This window comes from Pezoporus occidentalis, unplaced genomic scaffold, assembly GCF_034315485.1.
Source record: "Pezoporus occidentalis ecotype Australia unplaced genomic scaffold, CSIRO_AGI_Poc_V1 ctg48, whole genome shotgun sequence".
Classification (NCBI taxonomy): Eukaryota; Metazoa; Chordata; class Aves; order Psittaciformes; family Psittacidae; genus Pezoporus; species Pezoporus occidentalis.
The window spans coordinates 5,960,081-5,983,254 of record NW_026915813.1 but is presented as its reverse complement, the minus strand read 5'-3'; the positions used below and the strand labels follow the sequence as shown (position 1 = coordinate 5,983,254).

Sequence of the window (23,174 nt, the reverse complement as noted above, 5' to 3'; positions counted from 1 at the left end):
TAAGTCCAAGGGTTTGGAACTGGGTACAATAGGTAAGGCATGGAAGCAGATCCAAACTGCTCCACCCTGTTCCTGAGACGGGACAGAGCCGAAGAATCAGAGCCCAAAGGCCGGCCATCGCGGAACAGGCAACTGCCCAGGCACGGAGAGCCCGTCGGAGGAGGCAGGGGCAGGAAGGCCTCGACAGCTCGCGGTGCCGCGGCTGCAGGGAGCGGTGTGACTCAGAGCAGACCCAGGCCCGGCGCTGCCGATAGCCTTTGCAGGGCGCGGAGATTGGAACGGACCAGGGGCTCCCTCTCAGGGAGGCGCATGTTTCCTCAGAAAAGCTCTGTCCCTCCGCTGGGGCACGGCAACCACATCACAACCCCGACCCCCGACAAGGAAGCACGCTACCGGCGGCGGCCGCCAGCGCGGCGCTTGCGCAGTAGGACCGAGGCCCGCCGGGCTTGCTGGCTGCCGCGGGGCTCCGGCACCGGCGGAAGGCGGCGCTGCTGCAGCTGCACGGAGCCCGCTCGGTCCCACACAAAGAGGAGGGCGGCTGTGGTGGTCACGGCTCCCGCCCGAAACCCACTCGCCCAGCGGCACCACATGGCGGTAGTGGTGCGGCCGCGCCCGGTGCCGCCTCCGCGGAGCTAGGCCAGGGCGAGCCTCGGCTCCTGCCTCTGATCGTCGCTCTCCTGCCCGGCCCGGCTGACCCCGTCCGTCCCCGCCGCCCGCGAGAGGAGCGGAGCGGGGCCCTGCACGGCCCCGCCATGCTGCCGCTGGGCCGCCGCGTTCTCTGTCGCCCACCGCGCCGCCGCCGCCGTCGCCCGGCTGAGCTCCTGCCCGCGCTCCTTCTCCTGACGGCGCTGGGGGGCGGTGGCAGTGCCGCGCTGCCCCCGGGCTGCAAGTACGATGGTCGCCCTAAGAGCGCCGGCAAAGCGGCGGCGGCCGGTGTCCCGGTGGAGGTGAAGGTAGTTTGCAGCAACCTAGAGCTTGCTCAGGTTCTGCCTCCCGAGACCCTGCCTAACCGGACGGTCACCCTGTGAGTACCGACTCCGGGTGGGGGGCGAGCGGCCTTGGTCAGACGTGGATGAGGTAGGGAGGTGGGAGGGAGTGCTGGCCTGAGGTAAAATGGGGTCAGCCAGGGGGTGTGGAAGCGTGGTTGACCCCTCTGCTGCTGAGGAAAGCCCCAGAAGTGTTTTTTTTTGTTGATTTTGTTTGTTTGTTTGTTTGGGGGGGGAGTTGGTTTGGTTTTTTTTTTTCCTACGCTTTTAATGTTTTCCCGTACTTTCCGGGGATGGTGATCTGCGGAGTGCATCCCGTTGCTCACCGGCGGGGCGGGGGATTCGGCTCGGCGGGAGCAGCATCCCTCCACCTTGCTCCTTCTTCCCTTTTGGGGTTGCTCTCCATCGAAGGGTTCGGGCTGGTCAGAAGGCTTAGGTGTTTCTTTTTTCAAAGTAATTAATTCCACAGTTTTATTTGTTTATTGGGGGGGGGGGGTGTTGGTTGTTTTAAACTTCCTTAAATTATAATTGTTTTTAATTTCTCAGGAGAAATGGGGCTTAGGAGTACCGTGCTTTGAGTTAGTTCTAACAACTGAGTGCTAATAGAGAGTATGAGCTGCTCAGTGTGTTGTCGGCTAGGTGGGCCTGAAGTTTCGCAGTAGCAAACAGCAACTTGTTTGTTGCACTCCGCAATAAAACCAGCCAAAGGGATTTGTTTTGTTTCTTTGGGAAAAAGCTCAGTTTACTTCCATGTAGCAGTAGGTGTGCTCTTTTTATGTGGAGGCAATCCTAGCTCATCCATTTGAATAACAAGTTTCAAACAGGATATGCAACTTATTCCAGAGTAAGAAATATGTTGCTATTTACTTAGACATGAGTGTACACATGTAAAAAAATGATTTGCAAGGTGTTTTTCTTGTGGAGACATTAACTGGTCACTCTAACAAAGAAGTTGTTCATAGAATCATGGAATGGTTTGGGCTGGAAGGCATCTTTAAAGATGTCCAACCCCCCTGACATCAGCAGTACTGGATTTCATTGGCTGATGGTCCTGAAAGTGGAACCCTGTCTGTTCCTTTAGAGTCTTAAAGTGCTTGTACTACCATGGAAAGACTCAAGCAGCCAAGTCGTACTCAAGAAAACTGATGCAAAGAAACTGAATTATGTGGTCCAGTTTAAGATATGCATCTACTTAACTAGAAATTACAGATTTGAAAGATATACCAATAAGCACAGTATGACTATAGTTCTGTCATGAGAACAACAGTCTGACTGCTGCTTTTGTGAACTTAAGACAGCACTGAAGCACCAAGGAGGGGCTTCCTGCAGGAAGTCTTAGTGACTTTATGGACCCAGTCAGTGGCAGATGGATGGATATGGACATAAGAGAAAAGGGAAGGCCAAAAAAAGGAAGGTGATTAAGGCTAAAGTAGTTGTTCTCACTTAGCACACTGCAAGGGTTCAGAAGATGGTTCTGTGTTACCTGTGAGAAGGGACCAGAAATATTCATATGTGAAATAGAAAAGAAAGCAAAAAGTAGGTGCTGATGACTGGTCAACAAATATTTTTCAGTCTGTTAGGCTCAAATGCTTTGCAGCTGAATAACTGTTAAAAATATAGTATTATCCATTATAATTTTTAACAGTAAATGTTAGTATGGTTGTTATGCTGAACTTGACTTCGGGATCTTTTGGTTCAGAAAACTTGGAGTTACAGCTCTGACAAAAAGATATCAAACACAGTGGCCTTGCTGTGTATGGGCCTTTGTTCATAATTGCAGTGACAGAAAAATTTGGAAGAATGGTTCATCTTTCATCTTGATTTTCATAGTCCTTCATTATCTAGAGTGTATCTAGAGCGTATCTACATACACTAATTAGTTGCTTTCAATTTTAACTCAACTTTGAATTTTATGATAACTTCCAAAATATTAATTTCTCCCTTTTAAACTCTTTAATAAACATAGCAATAACCAATGTGATTATTTTCATTGTTATTTGTAGTATCATAACTGTGCTGATACAATTTGATATGAACACACGCTTTGAAATTTTTCTTAAATATAAGGCAGACTACTAAACCAATGCTTCTGCTTTTTCTAAGAGGGTGAACACAGTAACTGTTGTTGTTCAGGATCTTTTAAGTTTGTTGATTCTTGAGGCATGACTTTCCATATCACTGAGAGAGTTTTTACTGAATCCATGTTAACCTGGTTAGAAAGTACAGGTGATTTATGCGGTGTGTTGCCAGGTGCCATTTCACTAACATGTTGATTAATAGTGGTTGGGATAACTGTTATCTAATCTTTTGCCAAAAAAATACACCCCCCCCCCCCCCAAGCTGATGCTTAGAATTGCAGCACTTGGATAGTAAAAGGCTGATTAGAGTCAGAGTGCCCTGAGTTATCTTGAATCTTGATTCTTGTGGGATTCTTCTATTAAGATAAGTATGAGTTCTATTATAGCTTTCTGTATTAGTGGATCACTGCAGAGATAATTAGTTGAAAATAGATCACTGTCATGTAGATCAGCTACATTTTAGTTCAGTTAACTTATTTGACTCTTATTGAGTTGCAACTTATTAAGTTGACTCTTATTTTGTGCAAACCTGTTTTAAATATGAGGGCCTATATAGTTTTACATAACATCTTGGTTTTCAAGTAAGCTAGGAATGACTCAAGTGTTTATATTAATTTTAGAAATCCTGATTCCATCCTTATCCCTGATCAAATTCTGGGGCTTTCAGTAGATCAGCTACTGTGCATTTAGCATTTCAATTTTTTTTTTTTTCCAGTTAAATTGTTTTGAGGACAAAAGTCTCAAAAAAGGAAGGAAATAAGTAGTGGAAATGAGGATAAATTAATAGTGTCTTAGAATGCTGGCAAGGTTCTTTCATTCTTACAGCCGTTGTAGTTAGTGGTTAACAATGATGCCGGTAAATTGGGCAAAGTCACTTCATTTATGAGATGTCTTGGCCTTTGTTTGCCAGAAAACGTTTTATTGTCCTAGTAATTTAGGTCAGTACTATTTAGAATCTTTAGTTATAATTCATAAAAGAAATAAAAATCTAAACTTGATTTCACTTGGTAAGAGACAAAGTGAGTGTTTCATGATTGAGGAAGGAAAGCAAATACTGGAAGAAAAGTATTATAGAGAGATGTCTGTGGGAGAATAAGTGATGTTTAGGATTTTGACAGTACTATAAATTGAAATTGCTTTAGAATCAAGCTGGAATTAACTGGTGCTTTACTGAGAGTCTGGTGAAATTCCAAGGTGAAATCAAGCAAAGGGCCTTTTTCAAGCCATATATAATAAAAACTGATTGCGATGCAAATGAAGGGTGTATCTGCGTGAACACCATAGATGGCATTGAACTTTGTAGTTTAACTAGTCAGGTAAGATGCTTTTGGTATGAAGATAACATAACTGCATGAATGTAACTCAGTACTTTGTATGACATGCTCTGTATTTCAGTAGATAACTGAAGTCATTGCCATGATTCACATTTAAGTAAGGAATGCACTATATTCTTGTAATAGCAGTCTGAGATAAGATATTAATTGCTGTTGTGTTTCTTGAGGTAATCTCTAATGATGATGTCATAACCTATTGGATATTAGCCATTACTTCATTCTTTGGAAGAGAATGTCCAATCCTACTGAAGACAAGCCCATGAAGTTGTAGTCCTTGCTACTTGATGAGAATTTTTGTTTCCTGTTATACATAGGTTATGCTATAGGAAAAGGAATCTAATTAAACAGAGGAAAAGCATATTTATTCAGTAAAGAATTGTACTTCTGAGTTTGGATCCATACTGGTCTGCAAACAACTTCGCTTACGTATGTATCCTGACAGGAACGTGAGTGTTTGCACTTAAAAGTGTTAGAATTTCTGAGCCATCAGCCAGGATTTGTGTTCAGAACTGTTCCAATACATACTTAACTGGATTGCTGTAGAGAAACATCCTAAAATGTCATGGGATTTGAGCAGCTGAAAGGCATGCTGTGAAAGGCATACATATTTGGACTTCTGGATATCTACACAACCTTTCCATTTATAACACAAGTTCCTAAATTCCAAAAGTTTCATAGCAAAAGATCACTAGTATTGCAAGAAGTAACTTGTATCACAGTCTGAGGTTACGTTGTGATTACCTTGTAATTACATGTATTTTGTGTTATTACATAATTTTTTTCCTTCTTATATAAAAAGACCTCTTCAAGTTTTAAAATTTGAAGAAAACTTGAAGTAGAAAACTACTATTACATAGTGTTTTATATTTATGATTTATAATAGTGTTTTTCTGGGGTGTGATCTAATGCTTTGCTAAACCATTTTAATTTCCTTTGTGTTTTGTATACCAGCCTGTCTCTATTACCTGTTTGGAAGAGTGTTCTTTACCAAAATGTTGACAAACAGAAAGTAGGCACAGTAACTGCAGCAGTTTGTCTCTTCTTTTAAGGTACATTTGCATTATTAATTTGAAGGTTTTCTTGGCAGCTGGTGCCTTTTTGTTAAATTATTCTAGCTTAGACTGTTATAAATGTCCAGTACTAATAGCTTGCGCAAGGATAACATTTTTCTGAAGACAGAAATGCTAATAATTCCCATTAAATCTTTAATTTTCTTTGGTCAGTGGAAATGTGGATTATGCAAAACATATTTTGCTTACGGACCCATGGTAGTACAGAGACAGAACTTTAGAATTGTCCACCACTTAGTAATTCACAAGTACTTGTCCACCATTTAGTAATTCACAGGTACTTGTACTTGTCTTTTTACCAGTGGCATCTGACTCCTAAAAGTTATTAGTGGTGTTTCTTTTTGTGGTAGGCTGGTATTCTAGTACGCCTATTCAGCCTATCAGATTTTGTGTGTGTCTTTTACCTTGTTGAGAAAATTCAGCAATAGATTCATCCTTTGCTGTATGCCAAATCTAAAACTTAATGCTAAGTTAAAAAAATTGAACTAGAATTTGTGCTGCAGTGATGAAGAATGAATGTCTTATTCCTCTTTGCTTGCAGTTTGTTATGTTTCAGAGTTTATTTTCGTGATTTAAAGTAAGTATGGAACTGCAAGATTATATATTTCGGAATTTAATGGTTCCCATATGTACTCTGCATGGGCCAGATATGTTGCAGGTTCATGGATTTGTCATTATTGCGTTATTTAGTTTGTTATCTTCACCGTACTAGTCTCTATGATTTTTGAATCTATACAGTTTGAATACTTTCTTTGTACCAGTAGTTAGTTAATCCATGAAGATTAAAAACAGTTGATCATTTGCTTAGTCATAATAAATGGTTTCAAATTTCAGAATTTAAGAGAACTAATGTGTGTTTTTGTGAGTTTTGCTTTCTGCAGTGAGATAAGGAATGAATTTTAAATACTAATTTGCAAAATCTTAATTTTATTGAATATCTTTAGTCTTTAACACAGTAAGTGGGTTAGAATTTTCTTTTTACTTTTGGATTTCACTATTTGGCTGTCCAGCAGTGAGCACTGCAGTGTCTTGTTGCCTTTAGTGTGCTACAGTGGGACAGATCATACCCATTAATTACTGCTTATGTGCATTATTGTGTTGTGACTCCTCCTTCTGTAATGACACAGGGCTTGTCCAATGGTACAGTACAGTACTGTCCTACAGACCTCCAAGCTGCCTTAGGGTAAATGGGATGACAGTGCACTGCAGTGCAAAGCAGAGCTGTTATGTCCCAAAGGTAGTTGCTTTGGTAGTATGTGTGATCCAAGCTAGTCAGCCAGTTTTGGCAGGGCTGCAGAGTACACTTTTGAGGTAGTAACTTGACCTTTCTGGCAAGGAAAACCAGCTAAGAGCTGCTTTTTTTTTTTTTTTTTTTTGGGGGGGGGGGTGAGGACGAGGACGGGAGGACACCCAAACAAACCAAACATGATAAATACAGATTGATGAAAGATGTTTAAGAAATAGGAAACTTAATTCCACAATTCTCTGCACTGAGCAGTGTGTTCTAGGATTTATCCAGGCAAGGTTACAGCATTATATCTGTAGGTGGCTGTGGGTTGTGCTGTTTTCAGGTGCTTTGTCTAAGAGTACACAGTCTGTGTCCTTTGATAGATCATTTCAATTTAGGGAAAAAAAGATGCTTTGAGGTAGAGCGAAGGAAGGGTCTAGACAGAGAATGAAGAAAGGAAAGGAGATCTAGATTAAAATTCAGAAACTACTACTGGGAGTTGGGGAGGAGTTAAGATGGGAGCCTGGGTTTCTTTGAATGGATGTGTTGGTCATAGAGATGAGAAGTCAGAAGGACTTCAGAGGGAATGAAAGCAGGTGCTGAAGGATAAGTGTAACTGGCTTAGCATGCTATCGGCAAGAATTCTTGGAAATTCAGCAACTACACACAAAATCAGTAAAGGTGGGATTAGTGACTGAATGTCAGTAGGAGGTGGATCATAATAATGAAATGGTAGTGGCATAACACCATCTGGAAAAACTTCTGTTATCATCCATATAATGTGCTATTTCCATCTGAGGAGATGAGCATAAAGGCTTATTTCTGTCAGAAAGTTAGCATTAGGCAGAGTTCGCAAGTTATGCTCAGTTTCCTAAAAGCATCCTGTAAGACATCTCAAGCAACTGATTCCAATAATTAGAACATTTGTTTTAGGGCAGCAGCCTCTGGTGTTAACAGGAATTTAAAGCAGTTAGAATCATAGAATAGTTAGGGTTGGAAAGGACCTTAAGATCATTTGTTCCAACTCCCCTGCCATGGGCAGAGACACCTCCCACTAAACCATGTCACCCAAGGCTGTCCAACCTGGTCTTGAACACTGCCAGGGATGGAGCATTCACAACTTCCCTGGGCAACCCATTCCAGTGCCTTACCACCCTTACAGTGAAGAATTTCTTCCTTATATCCAGTCTAAACTTCCCCTGTTTAAGTTTTAAACTGTTACCCCTTGTCCTATCACTACAGTCCCTAATGAATAGTCCCTCCCCCGCATCCTTATAGCCCCCCCTTCAGATACTGGAAGGCTGCTATGAGGTCTCCACGCAGCCTTCTCTTCTTCAGGCTGAACAGCCCCAACTTTCTCAGCCTATCTTCATACAGGAGGTGTTCCAGTCCCTGATATCCTCATGGCCCTCCTCTGGACTTGTTCCAACAGTTCCATGTCCTTGTTTTGAGGACACCAGAACTGCACACAATACTCCAGGTGGGGTCTCAGGAGAGAGAGTAGAAGAGCAAGATCACCTCCTTGTACCTGCTGGTCACACTCCTTTTGATGCAGCCCAGGATACGGTTGGCTTTCTGGGCTGCAGGCCCACACTGCTGGCTCACGTTCAGTTTCTCAGTGACCAGCACCCCCAAGTCCTTCTCCGCAGGACTGCTCTGAATCTCTTCTCTCTTAGAGAAGAGAGAGTTCTCAGAATTGTATGTTGTTAGGCTCATTCAGTTTTCCGTAGATTGCAGTGAGCTGGTCTTACAGCTCTATGCTGGAGGAGGGTGGTCCTCTTCTACCCTCTCCTGCTTCTGACACAGGGACGATGAGAGAGGAGATCTCTTCCTCTGAGTGAAAGTTACATCCGCATCCAGCTGCCTGTAGAACTTTAGCCTGAATTGGAGGTATAAACTGGTGTGTTTGTACCTTCACCTCCCAGTTTCTCACGGTGTGGGTGCGTTCCCCCCTCCTCTGCCTTTGTTGCTGCTGTACTAGCATTTCTCTGGCTCCATGCCTAGTCAGTTCAGGGAGCTAAACTATCCAAAACCAGTTTACATCTATAGGATTAGGATTTAAATTTTTGTGAAAAATCCTTGTGTGGCAGCAGCTAAGAGGAAGAGCTTGCTAACATGTCTAGACAAAGCACTTTCTAGAGAGCACGTATACCTGACAGGAAATGTAAATAAATGTGAGACTGGGTGTGACAGCCTATGCTATAATTAATACTACTGTGATATGACAAATAGAATGTATTGGCTGTAACAGCTTGTTAGGAAAGTCTGCCTAGGCATCTATGTGTGCAGAATGTTCTGTGAAGCAAGTTACTCTCTTTCATGTGTGTATGGAGGAGTGGGGTAAACTTGCACTTAGCTGGGAGACGGTGAGAATACAAAACAGTGTACATACGGTAGATAAGCTCCTGGACAAACTCAAAGGAAAAAAAAGCCTACAGAGGGTGGAAGCAAGGATAGGTAGCCTAGAAGGAATACAGAGAAATTGTTGGAGCAGCCAGGGATAGGGTTAGAAAAACTAAAGCCCTGATAGAATTAAATCTGACCAGAGACTCAAGGGCAACAAGAAAAAATTCTGCTGATACATTGGTGATAAAAGGAAGGTTAAGGAAAATGTGGGCTTTCTCTGGAAGGAAATGGGAGAGCTGGTTACCTAGGATGTGGAAAAGACTGAGGCACTTGACACATTTTGCCTCAGTCTTCAATGGCAAGTGCTTCAGTCACACTCCCCAAGTTGCAGAAGGCAAAGGCAGGGACTAGGAGAGTGAAGAACCAGCCGTTGTGGGAGAAGATCAGGTTCAGGACTATCTAAGGAATCTGAAGGGTGCACAAGGGCCTGATGAGATGCATCCACAGATTCTGAGGGAACTGGCGGATAAAGTGGCTAAGCCACTATCCATCATATCTGAGCAGTCATGGCAGTCCGTGAAGTTCCCACTGACTGGAAACGGAGAAACATAATGCCCATTTTTAAAAAGGGAATGAAGTAAGACCCAGGGAGCTATAGGCCAGTCAGTCTTACTGTGGTGCCAGGTGAGATAACGTAGCAAATCCTTCTGGAAACTATGCTGAGGCACATGGACAATAAGGGGGTGATGGGGTGCAGCCAACATAGCTCCACAAGGGCAAATCCTGCCTGACAAATTTGATAACCTTTTATGATGGGGCTGCAGCATTGGTGGATGAGGAAAGAGCCACTGACATCACCTGTCCAGGCTTGTGCAAAGCCTTTGACACTGTCCCACATGACATCCTTCTTTCTGCACTGGAGAGACATGGATTTGATGGATGGACCACTCAGTAGATAAGGAATTGGCTGCAGGTCTCACTCAAAGAGTTGTGGTCAACAGTGTGATATCAGGTGGAGCCTGCTGATGAGTGGTGTTCCTCAGAGTTTGATACTGGGACTAGCGCTGCTTAACATCTTTGTTGGCAACATGGACAAGTGGGATTGCACCCTCAGCAAGTTTGCCGAAGATACCAAGCTGTGTGGTGTTATCAACATGCAGGAGGGAAGGGATGCCATCCAGAGGGACCTTGACACACTTGAAAGGTAGGTCAGCACAACCTCATGAAGTTCAAAAAAGCAAAGTGCAAAGTCTTAACACTTGGGTTGGGGCAATCCCAAGCACAAATACAGGTTAGGCAAAGAAGTGATCCAGAGCAGCCCTGAGGAGAAAGATTTGGGGTGTTGGTTGATGAGAAACTGAACAGATGTTGACCACAACTCTTTCAGTGAGACCAGCTAGCCAGCAGTACGGCTGGCCCAGAAAGCCGGCAGTATGCTGGGCTGCATCAAAAGGAGTGTGATCAGATTGAGGGAGGAGATTATCCCCCTCGACTGTGCTCTCATGAGACCCCACCTGGAGTACTGTATCCAGCTCTAGGGCTCCAACACAAGAGGGACTTGAGCCTGTTGGAGCAAATTGTAGCAAGTTCAGAGGGCAATGAAGATGCTTAGAGGGCTGGAGCACCTTCCCTATAAATAGATGGTGAGAGAGCTGGTGGTGTTCAGCCTGGAGAGGAGAAGGCTCTGGGGAGACCTTAGAGGAGCATAACAGTACCTAAATGTGGCCTACAAGAAAGCTGGAGGAGGAACTTTTTGCAAGAACATACAATGACAAGACAAGGGGGAATGGCTTTAATATGAAAGAGGGGAGATTTAGATAAAATATTAGAAAGATGCTCTTTACTGTGAGAGTGGTGTGACACTGGTACAGGTTGCCCCAAGAAGTTGTGGATGCCCCATCACTGGAAGTGTTCAAGGCCATGTTGGATGGAGCTTGAAGCAGCCTAGTCTAGTGGAAGGTGTCTGTCCCTGCCTATGGCGGGGGGGTTGGAACTAGGTGATCTTTAAGGTCCCTTCCAACCCAAACCATTCTATGATTCTCTGAACTCAGGAGGGAGCAGAAGGGAGGGGAGTAAGTTAGGAGTGTTACTACAGAAGAAGGTCATCATCTTCGCTTAAACTTACATAGATTTTAGGAGAGAGAGCTTGAATGAAGCTTCATAGAAATAATGTTACAGTCCTTTTGGTTAGCTTTAGAAACAGCACCTCAGTGTTAGTGTTAGAAGAAACTGGATGCTTGAATGTTCAGGGATCGTGTAGGAATAAAAAAAGAGGTCCATCGTTACATGATACAAAGTTAGGACACTCCCAGTTACAAATGGAGCTTTATAAATAGACACAGTTTTAATTCTGTAATTTTGCTATATCTGAATTTTTTAGTTTACAGTCTTAATATTGTTTAAGATGCATAAGAATGAAATAGTACAGGAAATCTTTTATCTGTTGCAAAGTACTTTGCAAATGTTTCATTGCTAAGCTTCCTCAATTATAATGCTTTTGTTAAATTGGAAAATACTGTCTCCTTTTGTTAGAGGCTCAGGAAAGATTCGTAATTCTTTATATGTAGCTTGTGGAGTGTTTTCATTTTAGGGTTACTTTTATGCAAGTCCTGTTCATATTCTGTGCAGTCTATTATTTATGTTTCTTTCCCTTTGACACCAGTAACTCATTAGAAGGCAAAATACTAACTGTTGAAAAATATTGATTTTATATCCTTATTAAATCACAGCTTCTACAAGATAAACTTTGAAAAATGTGTTTCTTTTTGCATGTTCGCAGCTTTCAGCGGAAAGCATTTTTCTTGGTTGTACAGATGGATTTTAGTCCAATTTTTGTTGGTGGATGCTTTCCCAGTCCTTAGAATATGCAGCCATCATCATGTAATGATTTGATTTATTTTCTTTTTCCTGGATCTCTATTTCAGTCTCTTAAAATGTGTTCTGGAAGTTCCTTCAGCATTCAGCTAAAAGTTACTCTGTCTCCCAGTACAGCCTTCTTGGTGGCCATTTCGACTATTTTGTAATAGTGTTAATGGAGGTGTATATTAGTAGTATCCTATGAAGGGATTAATTTGTGAGCTCATAGATGCATTCTAAATTCCTGTCTAGTTGACTGTTGTCTTATGAAGCCAAAACTGTTTTATTGAATAAAACCTTTTTTCACTTAGTGCTTTTCACTTTAATGATAAAAACAAATCAAGCCTTGATTATTTTTGTTCCTGCTGTATCAAAAAGAAAGGAATGATCACATCGCCTTTAGTAGATGTTGCTAAAACTCACTGTAGTACAGACAAACTTTGAGTTGGACTGCATAGTTACGTTTCGCATGCTAGAAACTGAGCATTGATAGCTAAAGGTCTTGCCAATAAGTTAAGAGCCAGAGTTGAGTTTCTTTGCAGAGTTTTGCCAAATTCTTCTGGCACTTTATTAAGCAAAATGGAAACAGGGCTTTTGGATCCAACAAAGAATCACTATTAATAAAGGGTCGCTTAATAAAGGCTATTCAACAAAGGAACATTTCAGCAATGTTCTTGGAATGGGTAAAAAGCTGGGATGGTATTTGGTTTGTTGGTTTGGTTGGAATTTGGGGGGGGGGGGGTGTAATTTTTTTCTGAGGTACATTGTTTTACCTCTTAGTCTATAAAACCATTCTGCTTGATCAGAGGAGAGTTTGTTGCATGTTTGTGTTACTTTAAGGTGGCTTGAGATGTTAATAATGCTTTCTAGAACCTACTTTTTAGCTGCCTTTTCTTAAAAGTTTTTTAATTCCTGTGGCTGCATGTTGCATGTGGTTGTTACATATTTTATTTGCAGTTATGTAAAGGCTGAGCAAGCAAAAGGAATTTATTCCAAGCAGTTGCTCATTTAAAAGAGGGTTTGTGGGGTGGAAATCTGCTCTGGAGCTTGTAAGACACATGGAGCAACAGTGACATTGGGCTACGGAAACCCCTTTGTGAAATCTCCAAGTGCATAGCTTAGGTTGCAAAGTCACTTGTTAAAGGAGAGTTGAACAGGATGGGGATGAGTGGAGATGTGTTGCTCTGTTTGGTTTCCCCTTTAAATTTCTTAATGATGGAAAAGCTTGTGTATTTTCAGAATTACTTGCTTCTTAAGAAAAATTACAGTCTTAAACTAGTAACTTAGAATTATTACTGATCACAAATAATTTGCTGTGTCTAAGTGATACATAGCATTCCATCAGTTCACTGTACGTTAATGCACAGAAATTGTGAAAGTGACTATAAAACGTTTACTTTGAGGTGAATGCTTCACTGTATTTTGTCATCTTATGCCACACCCCTTAACACTTCAAATAATGTATAGACTAAATTTATTAATAGCAAGTTTTAAACTGCATTTTTTTTAAAGATTGCACTTACAACATTTTTAAGTGTGATGAAATGTCTGAGGTTATATGGAGTGTTGTAAAATCTACCATTTATTGTACTAAACCTTTATGGTTGAGCAACTAACAGCCTCTGCAGTGAAAATACTAAATCAGGCTGACTATAATTTGTACATCACACTCCAGAGAGAAATTTACCTGGTGCACAGATATTCAAAGGCTTCTACTTTAGGCCTATTATTTTATAGGCAATGTCAGAAAAATAATTTTTTTTATAGAACTGTAATTTTTATTTAGTTTGAATTTAGTTCCGTCAGTTATAGCTGCTTTTGAAGTAGTTTCTGCTCTGTTTTGTATAGCTCTTTTTTCCTAGAAAAATAGCTATAAAATTGATAAATGTTAAGATGAAATCAGTTCTAACTAAAATACAAATTATTTCTGTGCTGCTAAAGATGGTAGTGTGTGTGCTTGCTTCTGTTGACTTGGATGTTTTGTGAACCTCGTATTTTTCTTCTTATTGTATCCATAAGTCTGAAATTGGTCTGTGTTTTTTCTTGCTGTTGCTGTTATGCTTTATGTTCAGTTTGCATTAACTATTAATAAGGGGTTTTGTGCATGCCTTAATTTCTTTATATGTTACTATTTTTCTTCCTGCTGATGTTTCTGAAGCCAGGGAGGGTGTTGAAATAAAGATATACTTTGCTCTCAATAGATTTGGTTTGCAGAATAAATCCTGTACCTACCATTTCTATAATAATACTTACTATATAGGTTAAAGCCTTTTTGAGTAAAGTGAAAGTATTTTCAAAGATTTCAGGAGGTGATTTTAATGCTTTGGTTAAATTTTACTAGGTTTGCAGGCATTCCAAGTTGTAGATTATTACTATTATGCTTATCAAACTTGAAGCCTTGCAAATCTGTATTCTGTTTTCTGTTAATGTTGGGCCTTCCTTGATGCAAAGTTTCCTTGAAATACATGTAGATTTCTAAAGAGTACCCGGGCTTCCTGGATTTGTACATCTGTTTTTTAAAAATGCTCTGTTTCATTTGTTTGGTCATCTAGGTACAGCTGCAGCCAAGGGGCAGTTTTCCTTCTTTCCTTCCTATAAGGTAGCTTAATGTATTTGACTAGTACAGTGTTTTCACAAGACCATGTTTTCTTAGTTGACACTGTAGTGGATGTTACAGGCATTATAGGCACATACAACAGATTCTCAGTATACTTTTAAGTATTTTTTTTTCTCATCCTTTCTACCATTCTTGTGATCAGCCTTCACCTGGGATTAGCCGACTGTGTAACATACTATGATGATCATGCATTTACAGTTGACACAAATTGATCTCTTGAAAGATGCCTTGGGTAAATGTGTAGTTTAACATTCGTTGCTTGCAGAGCAGTGGGCACTAGAGATGACTGGAGATGAGCTGCAGAAATACATGGTATGACTGTAAGTGGAGGAGAAGGAATGGGATCTCTCCTTTTAGCATCAGAACCGTTAACCTTGGTTGAATGTTTTATTCTGTACTTTTTCAAAGAATTTTCAAACTCCTGTCTGTCAGACTGGAAATTGAAAGATTTTCAAATAATTTGTTCAGCTCTCTTGATTCTATGTGTGTGAGATAGAGATTGATGCAAAATCAGAGCTTTGAGACCAAAAAAAGCCTGCCCTATGTTCATCTAAGCCACAGAGACTTGAGGCAATCTTTGAGAAACCTGGGAAAGAAAACTACTTAGCTTAATACATGGTTGTGTCAAAATGGTGCTGTTTTCATAGACTGGTATTTCTGTATTTTAGTTCTGCCTTATTCGTGATGTGTTTTCAAGCACTAATCTTTGTCATTAGCTAATAAATTTTATGTATTGGATGAAAGAGTGTTGTGTATGTATAGTTTATGGCTATTTTAAAGGATATCTGAAAGATGTAGTAGGATGGAAAGCAATCTCCTAGTGGCAGTTTTAAGTGCCTGAAAATGTAATTGGTGTAAGTGAAGAAGTGCGTGGATGTGATGGATCTATAAGATGCATTTGTCAGAGGACTTGTCTGAAATTGAAGTGACTGTAGCAGTTGTGGAACAATGTGACAGAGTGAATAAATTTCCAGGACATGATGGTGTACATGGGAGAGCTTCTGGGAGAAGTCAAGGATGAAGAAGTCAGATGGTGAATGTCTGAAGTCTTGCTTAGAATGAAACTGATTTCTGAGTACTGGTGGGATGGCAAATGCACATGTTCATAAGCGCATCAGGAGTTTAGGAGAAATATGTTTCTGAGTCTGATGTTTATATTGAACAAATCAGTAGAATTTATAATAAATTTACAGTTTATAATAAATATACTTTACACCTAGACAAAGAGAAAGAGATGTACTCTGGAATATTAACATCTCCTGTAATGGGAAGCTCTTCCCCACAGACTTTGACTTTTCAGAATCTGCAAACAGGGATAATCCAGTTGATATGATGGGACAGATGCTTTTCCAAAAGCTGACTCTCCATCCCTTTCCAAAGGATTTGATGAAAATGATGTGGCAGCCTGAGATGGAAAATCACTGTATGAGCAGCGAACTTGCTGGAGAATAAGAAGCGGATGTGGAAGTAAATGGTTAGCCTTCTCAGTGGAATGGAGTTTGAGAGATTCGAAACGCACAACATATTTCTTAATAATGTGTACAACATTGTGAGTGTGAGCTGCTTGATATGTAATAAGGAAGAAGGTTAAGTGAAGAATTTTGGAAGATGCTTATGAAACTAATAATTGGGCAGTAAAGTGGCAGAAGCAGTACAGTGAAAATTTTATCGGGAATGATGACAGTTCTGTCTTTATATATACCATGATGGGCGCTGAGCTGACCAGAAATCTTCAATTCCTAGTACAAGTGGTAAACAGATATTGGTATTAAAAATTGCTAGGAAAACAGTAGGAAACAAAACATTATTATCCCATTATGCAGATTTGTGACTTGTCTGTTAAAGACTGTTTGAGTTCTGGTGGTCTTACCTCAGAATTTTTTTAGCATAATAAGGCTGGAAAGAGCTCGGGAATTATTATGGTGGCACAAAATTACTTTTGTGTGAAGAGTAATTAAATAAAATATGAATCTTCCATCTGGCAAGAGACCATCTAGGTTTCTCCATAATTACATGCTAAAGGGAGGGTAGGTAGAGATTGATTACTGCTTGTTTCAATGTAAGAAATGCTGAGCATCAAATGAAGATAGCAGGAGCTGTGCTCAAAATGTACTGAGATGAAGCACTCTTTATGGAGCAGATCTTTGTACTGTGAGACTTCATTGTGGATGCTAAATTTTGTGATTCAGAAGGAAAATACACCCTTTTTTTGTGATAGAGAAATGTGAAGGTGTATAGGAAGCAGGTCCTTCTAAGTATGGAAGTGCCCAGCTGTACAAGGAGTTTCCTAACTTTAGGATGATTTGCATTTGCAGACAGCTGTGACTGGAGAATGACTTGTCTACATAGGTCTGATCTGCTTATTTGTGTGGAAGAGGGAATTTGCAGTTGTGTGGTCCTTTAAGAGAAAAAATGATATGCAAGAGGAGTGCTTGCAAAGCTTTTTTTTGAGATGTTTTAAGAAGACTGCATTGAGAAGAAGGATCAGTGTGCTGGGATGATGGCTGGGAAGGGTGACATGACATAGGAGAAGTGAACTTGTGCAAGCGGCTGAGGGTGGCAGCAGAGGAGAGGGGAAACAGGCAATATGCTACATGGCTTTGAAAATCAAAATGGGTATGAAAGAACAGACTGTTGAATGTGTAGACTGGCTGTTTTGTACCATTATTTATTATGCCAGTTCTGGTGTTTTATTATGATTTTTTTTATAAGGGTACTTTCATATATTAATTATGTAAAGTTGCATGCTACTTGGGGCACATAACAGAAAATCCTCTTCTCATTCACAATCAGTGCTGTTATATACACCTTGGATAATGAGTTAGGCATGTAGCAAAGGCTACAAAACAGAAAGATGTACACCAGAAGTGTAAGATGCAGCAAATAATTTGTTACCAAACTTAAAATATGTTGTTCTTGTCTGGTTTTGTTTACAGGATCCTGAGTAATAATAAAATAACAGAGTTGAAGAATGGCTCTTTCTTTGGATTACACCTTCTTGAAAGATTGTAAGCACTTCTTAAGAAGCTATTTTCACTTAAAAAATAAGTGATATACTGTTCATGTTTCATTAATAATTCTGAAAACAAAAATGTCTTAAGAGATGTGTTCTTTATTTTGATGTATTTTCATTTGTGTGTATTTGAAGAGATACAGATAAGTATTCTGTTCAAGGTTGTGAATGTCATGTAACAGCGCAAAGGGATAATCTGAGCAGTGGGTGTGGTTAGGGCAGTTTCCATAGGAAGTTCAGTGGAATGCTACACCAGCTGAATGTGCTTCGTTGTTGTTAGTCTCTTAACATGAAACCTTATGTTGTAAAGAAAACTATTTCTTTAATTTCTTATGAAGTGTCAAACCCTTTGTTGAACAATAGTAAGGGATATTTGCATGGGAAGCAGATGAAGGCTAGATTCATTTGAGATTTGTTGTTGACATTTAACAGTTTTGCTTCTTCACAACTTCAGTATATACTGAGTGCATGGCAGAGGAGAATGGGGGCAAATCTGATGGGAGTAACTTTTTGGACATGTTTTGCTTCCTGTTTTCACTTTCCCTTTCAGATGATACGTCACCTATGGCATAAGAAGCATTTTAGCTTCTGTTACAGTCAGCTTTTTTCCAGCTGGTAGAAGGTCAGGATTGGCAGGTTGATCTACCTGGGAGCAAGCAGAAACTTTAGCGATAAGGATTTTTCTAGGCCATTTGACTGGGAAAGTCGCCAGCTTCATAATCATCTCACAGCATCTAGGAAGCGTTCCAAATGAAATTTGGCTTCAGGGGATTAAAAGTATTTTATTCTTCTTCTAAAACTTGAAGGCTGCTATCCTGGTCACCTGGCCTAAGTAAATTCGAACATTTTCACCACTCCATCCCCTGCTTGCCAGGAGAAAGATTTGTTTTATGCCCTAGCAGATGAGCTTTATTGTAGAAATAAGCCAGCATGCTAGAGAAGCAAGCTTATCAGGGTGATGGGATTATAGATCTGTACGCATTCTTTTGACATCCTTGCTTAGGTAGTAAAGGCATCTCCTGACAGTTGTTATTTGTTATAACTCGTTACAATTTTCAGGCAGGAAATACTTGAAACTCTAATTAGTTTGAGGTGATAATTTAAATTTGCTCTATGAATCCAAATCTTAATTTTCTTTCAAATCATAAGAACCTAGCTTTGTTCCATTTAACTCCTGTCATTTATAAGGTTTTTTAGTTTTTTTTAATATCTTCCCTTATTATGAATGAAAACAATAAGGCAGTTATCATGTTTTGAGCATTTAAAGTGATCTCTGATAGTGTTTTAGAGGGTGTGGTGGTCTCATCTGAAGGAGACAACATGCTTTATGTACACTGGTGTGAGAGTTAATGCATCAACAAATGATTCTAAGTGATCAGGCAGCTTCATCATAAAGGAAGGGGTAACTTGCATGACACTAGTCATTAATGACGTTCTCTTCTATTTTTTTGTGAATGCATGACTTATTTAAAAACAGTATCTAACCACAGTAAACTGAAACTTTTCTGTTTTAAATGTTCTTACAACCCTGAACAGAAGCTACCACTGTAATTAAAGTAATTTTTCAAATTTAAATGGCTAATCCTTAGTAAAAGAAAAATTGAAAGCCACTGTAACTGTTTTAAATTTTAACATTGTTAAGCTGATTCAAATTACACTCCTTAATGTACACGGTGATAACTTGCATGCCTTCAAAACTGCAGTTTTTTGACAGTTTCTTGCTTATTTTTTTTTCTTACTACTCATACTTACCCTTGTTTCTTTGAGTGTTTTCTTCCTTTGTAGATATGCTCTTTTCCCCACTCTTAAGAGAGGAAAGAGAGATAAAGAAGTTCACTCAGCATTTAAATAGTTCATTCAGACAGTAGCATTGTCACTTAACACTACTACTTGCTAGGGGAGAGATTCTGTATGCATTTAATGCTTGCTTGTTCATTCCGTGTAACATTATACTTGCCAACAAATATTTTTTGCCATTTCTCTTTGTTTTCAGCTAGCGTTTAGATGTATAGATATATTTAACCAAAGCCTTTAAAACAAAATAAATCGTACTATTATCAGGAACATGTATCAGCATAATAATTGTTTTTAATTGCATTTTAATCAGTATTTGAATCCTCAAATGCACACACTATTTCATAATTCATGTGTTAACACACTAAACTTTTTTTCCTGTTTAGTTCTTGGGCATCTTAATGAAACTGTACATATTTTTAAATGGTTTCTGTTACTGTATCAGTTCTTCAAATAAACTTGGGGATATGATATCTGCAGCCCTTTAGGTTTTTGTTTTACTCAAACATGTTATGTTCTGACCTCATTCCTTTCTGACAGTTATTCATTGTTACTGTTGCGAGGAAGAGATTGTTTTATTTGTTGCTTGTATACCCAAAATTATGGGGAAGTACATTAATAATGTTGCCCCCAAGTAAGAATTTCAAATCTGTTTGTTAAATTTTGTGTATGTATGTTAATTTATTAAGATGTAAAATTTGGTAATGCATTATTTTGTAAACAGGATGATAAGATTACCAAAAGAAGACTTTTGTTTTACTGGAGGGTGAAACATTTGTTAATTATAGCATAGGCATTTTCTACTATGTCAACATCTACTCTTATAGGAAAATATCATGCAAATAACAGTAAGCAGATCAAAGATTTTAACTGCCATAAGTGATAATTAAAGTATCTGTACAAAAAGATGTTAAATATTTTAATCTCCGTTGACTTTGTTAATGCTGTGTTTTGCTATGAATTTCCTGCAGTTTAAATGCTGAAATAACTTCTTGCACAACTAAATTATGACAGCTAATTTTTCATTTAGTAGATACTTGGATGTATGCAGCATTATTCAAACTTCACCAGTTTGGAAGCAAACTGCTGTCTTTCCATCTGGAAGCTAGTCAATGCTGCCAGTTGATTTTTGCAAGGATAAGGAAGATTATGTGTTTGTAAAGTACTGTTTTTAATCATACATGAGGGAGAAGAGAGGAGGAGACAGGCTTGGGATTTAGTAAGGTATTTAGATAGCAGAAGAGGGATTTGATATTTATTGAACTATAAATAATGGTAAGGGCTTACCAAAGTATTTTTAGGATATACTAATATACCTTTGAAAAGAGAAAATATGCAGTGTGGAAGGAGGGTTATTTGTAGACAGTCTTATTTTTGTCTTGTTTTTACAGCACCAGTCTACAGATATATGGATGCTTTAAGTAAAAATAGAAGCATCTAATAGTTTTTCAGAGAGTAATAATTTCTGATTTAGTTCTTTCTGTGATAGTGCAGCAGAGCATGTGAAAAGATAGACCTGAGTTCTCTTAATGATTTATTGGAATCTTTTCTTTTTTTTTGAAGTTTTTAAAAGAGATTGGAAACTATCAGTATTTCTTGTTTGAATTATACTGAGCAGAGAAACAGTTCAGGAATATTCATGAAGTTGTTTTCTGCTCTAACTTTAGTTCTGGTTTTGGTTCTGAAAACTCCATCTTTTTGTTAGCTGTGGCTCTTTCAGTAGAAGACCCAGAGTGTTAGGCTAACAAAATACTAACAGAGTACTTACTTTTCCCATCCTCACCTTCTTCTCGGTAATTTCCAAAAGGTGAATGGTGCTGGTGGGAAATAGGCTTGTAGTCTGGTAAAAAAATTTGTGCTGTGAAATTGAATGCTTCGGAGTATGCTGTACTGTTGGAAGTAATTACAGAAATTATTTGAAGGAAACAAAAAGGTTTTTTGGTCTAGGTTTTAGCTTTTGTTTAGTTTGCAGAAATGGCTTGAGCATTTCCTTTTTTAAAACTTTTTTGCATTACATCTTGAAGAAATTTTTACTCTTGTAGCTCATCAGTGCATGTCACAGGTGGTTTGATGGGGTAAGCACAAAACAGCAAAATGAAGTGATCTGAGTTGCTGTTGAATTTTTTAGATGCGAGGGGATTTCAGAAGTGTATGTAAGAACTTTTCAGAAAGTTAAGAGATTATTTTTATAACGATGTTTTAATTTCCATTTGGAAAATGTCCATGTCTCAGAACTGTCTACTGTGGAGTTGTAATATTACCCTAACTGAAACACTCTTCTAATGGATTTATTTTGGACAGATTTTTTTATTTGGACAAATTGGTATCTATGACTGTATCCTGTTGGTTGAGCTTTCCAAAGAAAAATGATTAAAATCCCATTGCTAAAAATGAATAGTTTGTATAAATGTATTTACAAGTGTTAAAACCACTGGAAACCTCAAAGCCAAACACAACTGTCTGAGATTGTCTCCCTCACATCGCTTTTATATGAGAATCCTATCAATCTGTTGGTTTACCCACGACTGTCATTTTTTCATTTAGAAACTGTCCTAGATCTGGAATCCTGGCAATTACACCAGCGTGTATATCAACAGCTTTTACTGTTTCAGAAGAGCTGCCAGACATGTCAGCTCGATGTTAATTTTGAGATCTTTAAATATCTTATTTCACAGTTTTCATCTGCTAATGCTTTTTGATAGATGAATACATAGCTAGTGCTTACTAGTGACTGCTGCTGGGAGGGGGGAAAATCCCCAGAGGCTCCCCAACTGTTGTAGATGCTGATTGAGAAAATGCTGACAATTTGGGCTTTCAGGATGTGGGGTTTTTTTTAACAATTACTTTAGTATGGTGCATCGTTAGTGCTTTGCTATCTTACTTGAAAATACAGAATACACACTGAGTTTTGTAAACACATATTTTTTGGCATTTCTTAAAAGAGAATTTATCTATTCTAGTGTAATTATCCCTCTAGAACTGGTGTTAAGGAGGAGACAAAAAAGGCAAAAAATTACATAAAGAAGAGACTACGAAGTACTGTCAACTAATCTGACAAAATGTATAAACAGTTTGTGGAAACAGTAAAACTCTTGCTTTTAGTTTTAAAACTTTACACTGAAGCAGTGGATTTAAGAAAGAGGTGTATCAGGGAGTATGCTTTGAATTTAAGTATGTAATTTAATGCTCACTGATAATCTATAGGCTAGTGGATTTCCAAGGCATGTTGTCCAGGTTTTTCTTCCCCGAGTATTTTCCATGGTGAGATTTTAAGTGGGAGTTACATGATTTTAAACTGAAATTCTGAATGTGCAGAATAAGTATTATTTTTCTTCATGTCCCGAACACTGATGGTAGATAAGAGATTAATACCATTTAGTATTCCTAGATTTGTCATGGTCTTGGTACTGGCTTTATAAGCCTGCAGAAAGAGGCTTAAAAACATGACAGTTCTTCAGGCTCCCAAAACTGCTCTGTAAGTAGTTGGCAGTCCCAGGGCAAGAAAATCAAGTTGAGTATGATTATTGAAAATTAATTTACTGTACTTCAAGGTAAATCTAAATTGTTTCAAATATTTCAAGTATTTAAAAATGTTTATTAGGCACAGCACTGAAGTGTGATCCATGTGCCATGACACTGTTTTACCATGGCTTCTTAATCTGTCTGCAGGAAATGGTATTGTGAAATCTTGGGATGAATTTATGTTTTCACTCATGCATATCTGTGTGATGGTAGATGTAATCTTCTTGTACTGTTCTCTTTTGGGCAGAATTGTTAACATTGTGGTAGGTTTAAGAGGTGTACTTTCCACCCTCTTGTATACTAAAACATTGACTTTAGTTGAAATTACTG

At 39.2% G+C, this 23,174-nt stretch overlaps 1 protein-coding gene across 1 annotated transcript in view; it reads left to right on the top strand.

Annotated features, from left to right (window-relative positions):
* The first annotated feature begins 427 nt into the window (after positions 1–427).
* ADGRA3 (adhesion G protein-coupled receptor A3) overlaps positions 428–23,174 on the top strand; it is a 57,374-nt gene continuing 34,627 nt past the window's right edge. Inside the window, exons 1-2 of the mRNA XM_062636482.1 lie at positions 428–1,024; positions 17,452–17,523. Coding sequence (XP_062492466.1) covers positions 753–1,024; positions 17,452–17,523 — 344 coding nt within the window. The 5' untranslated portion in view covers positions 428–752. The remainder of the gene's footprint in view (positions 1,025–17,451; positions 17,524–23,174) is intronic.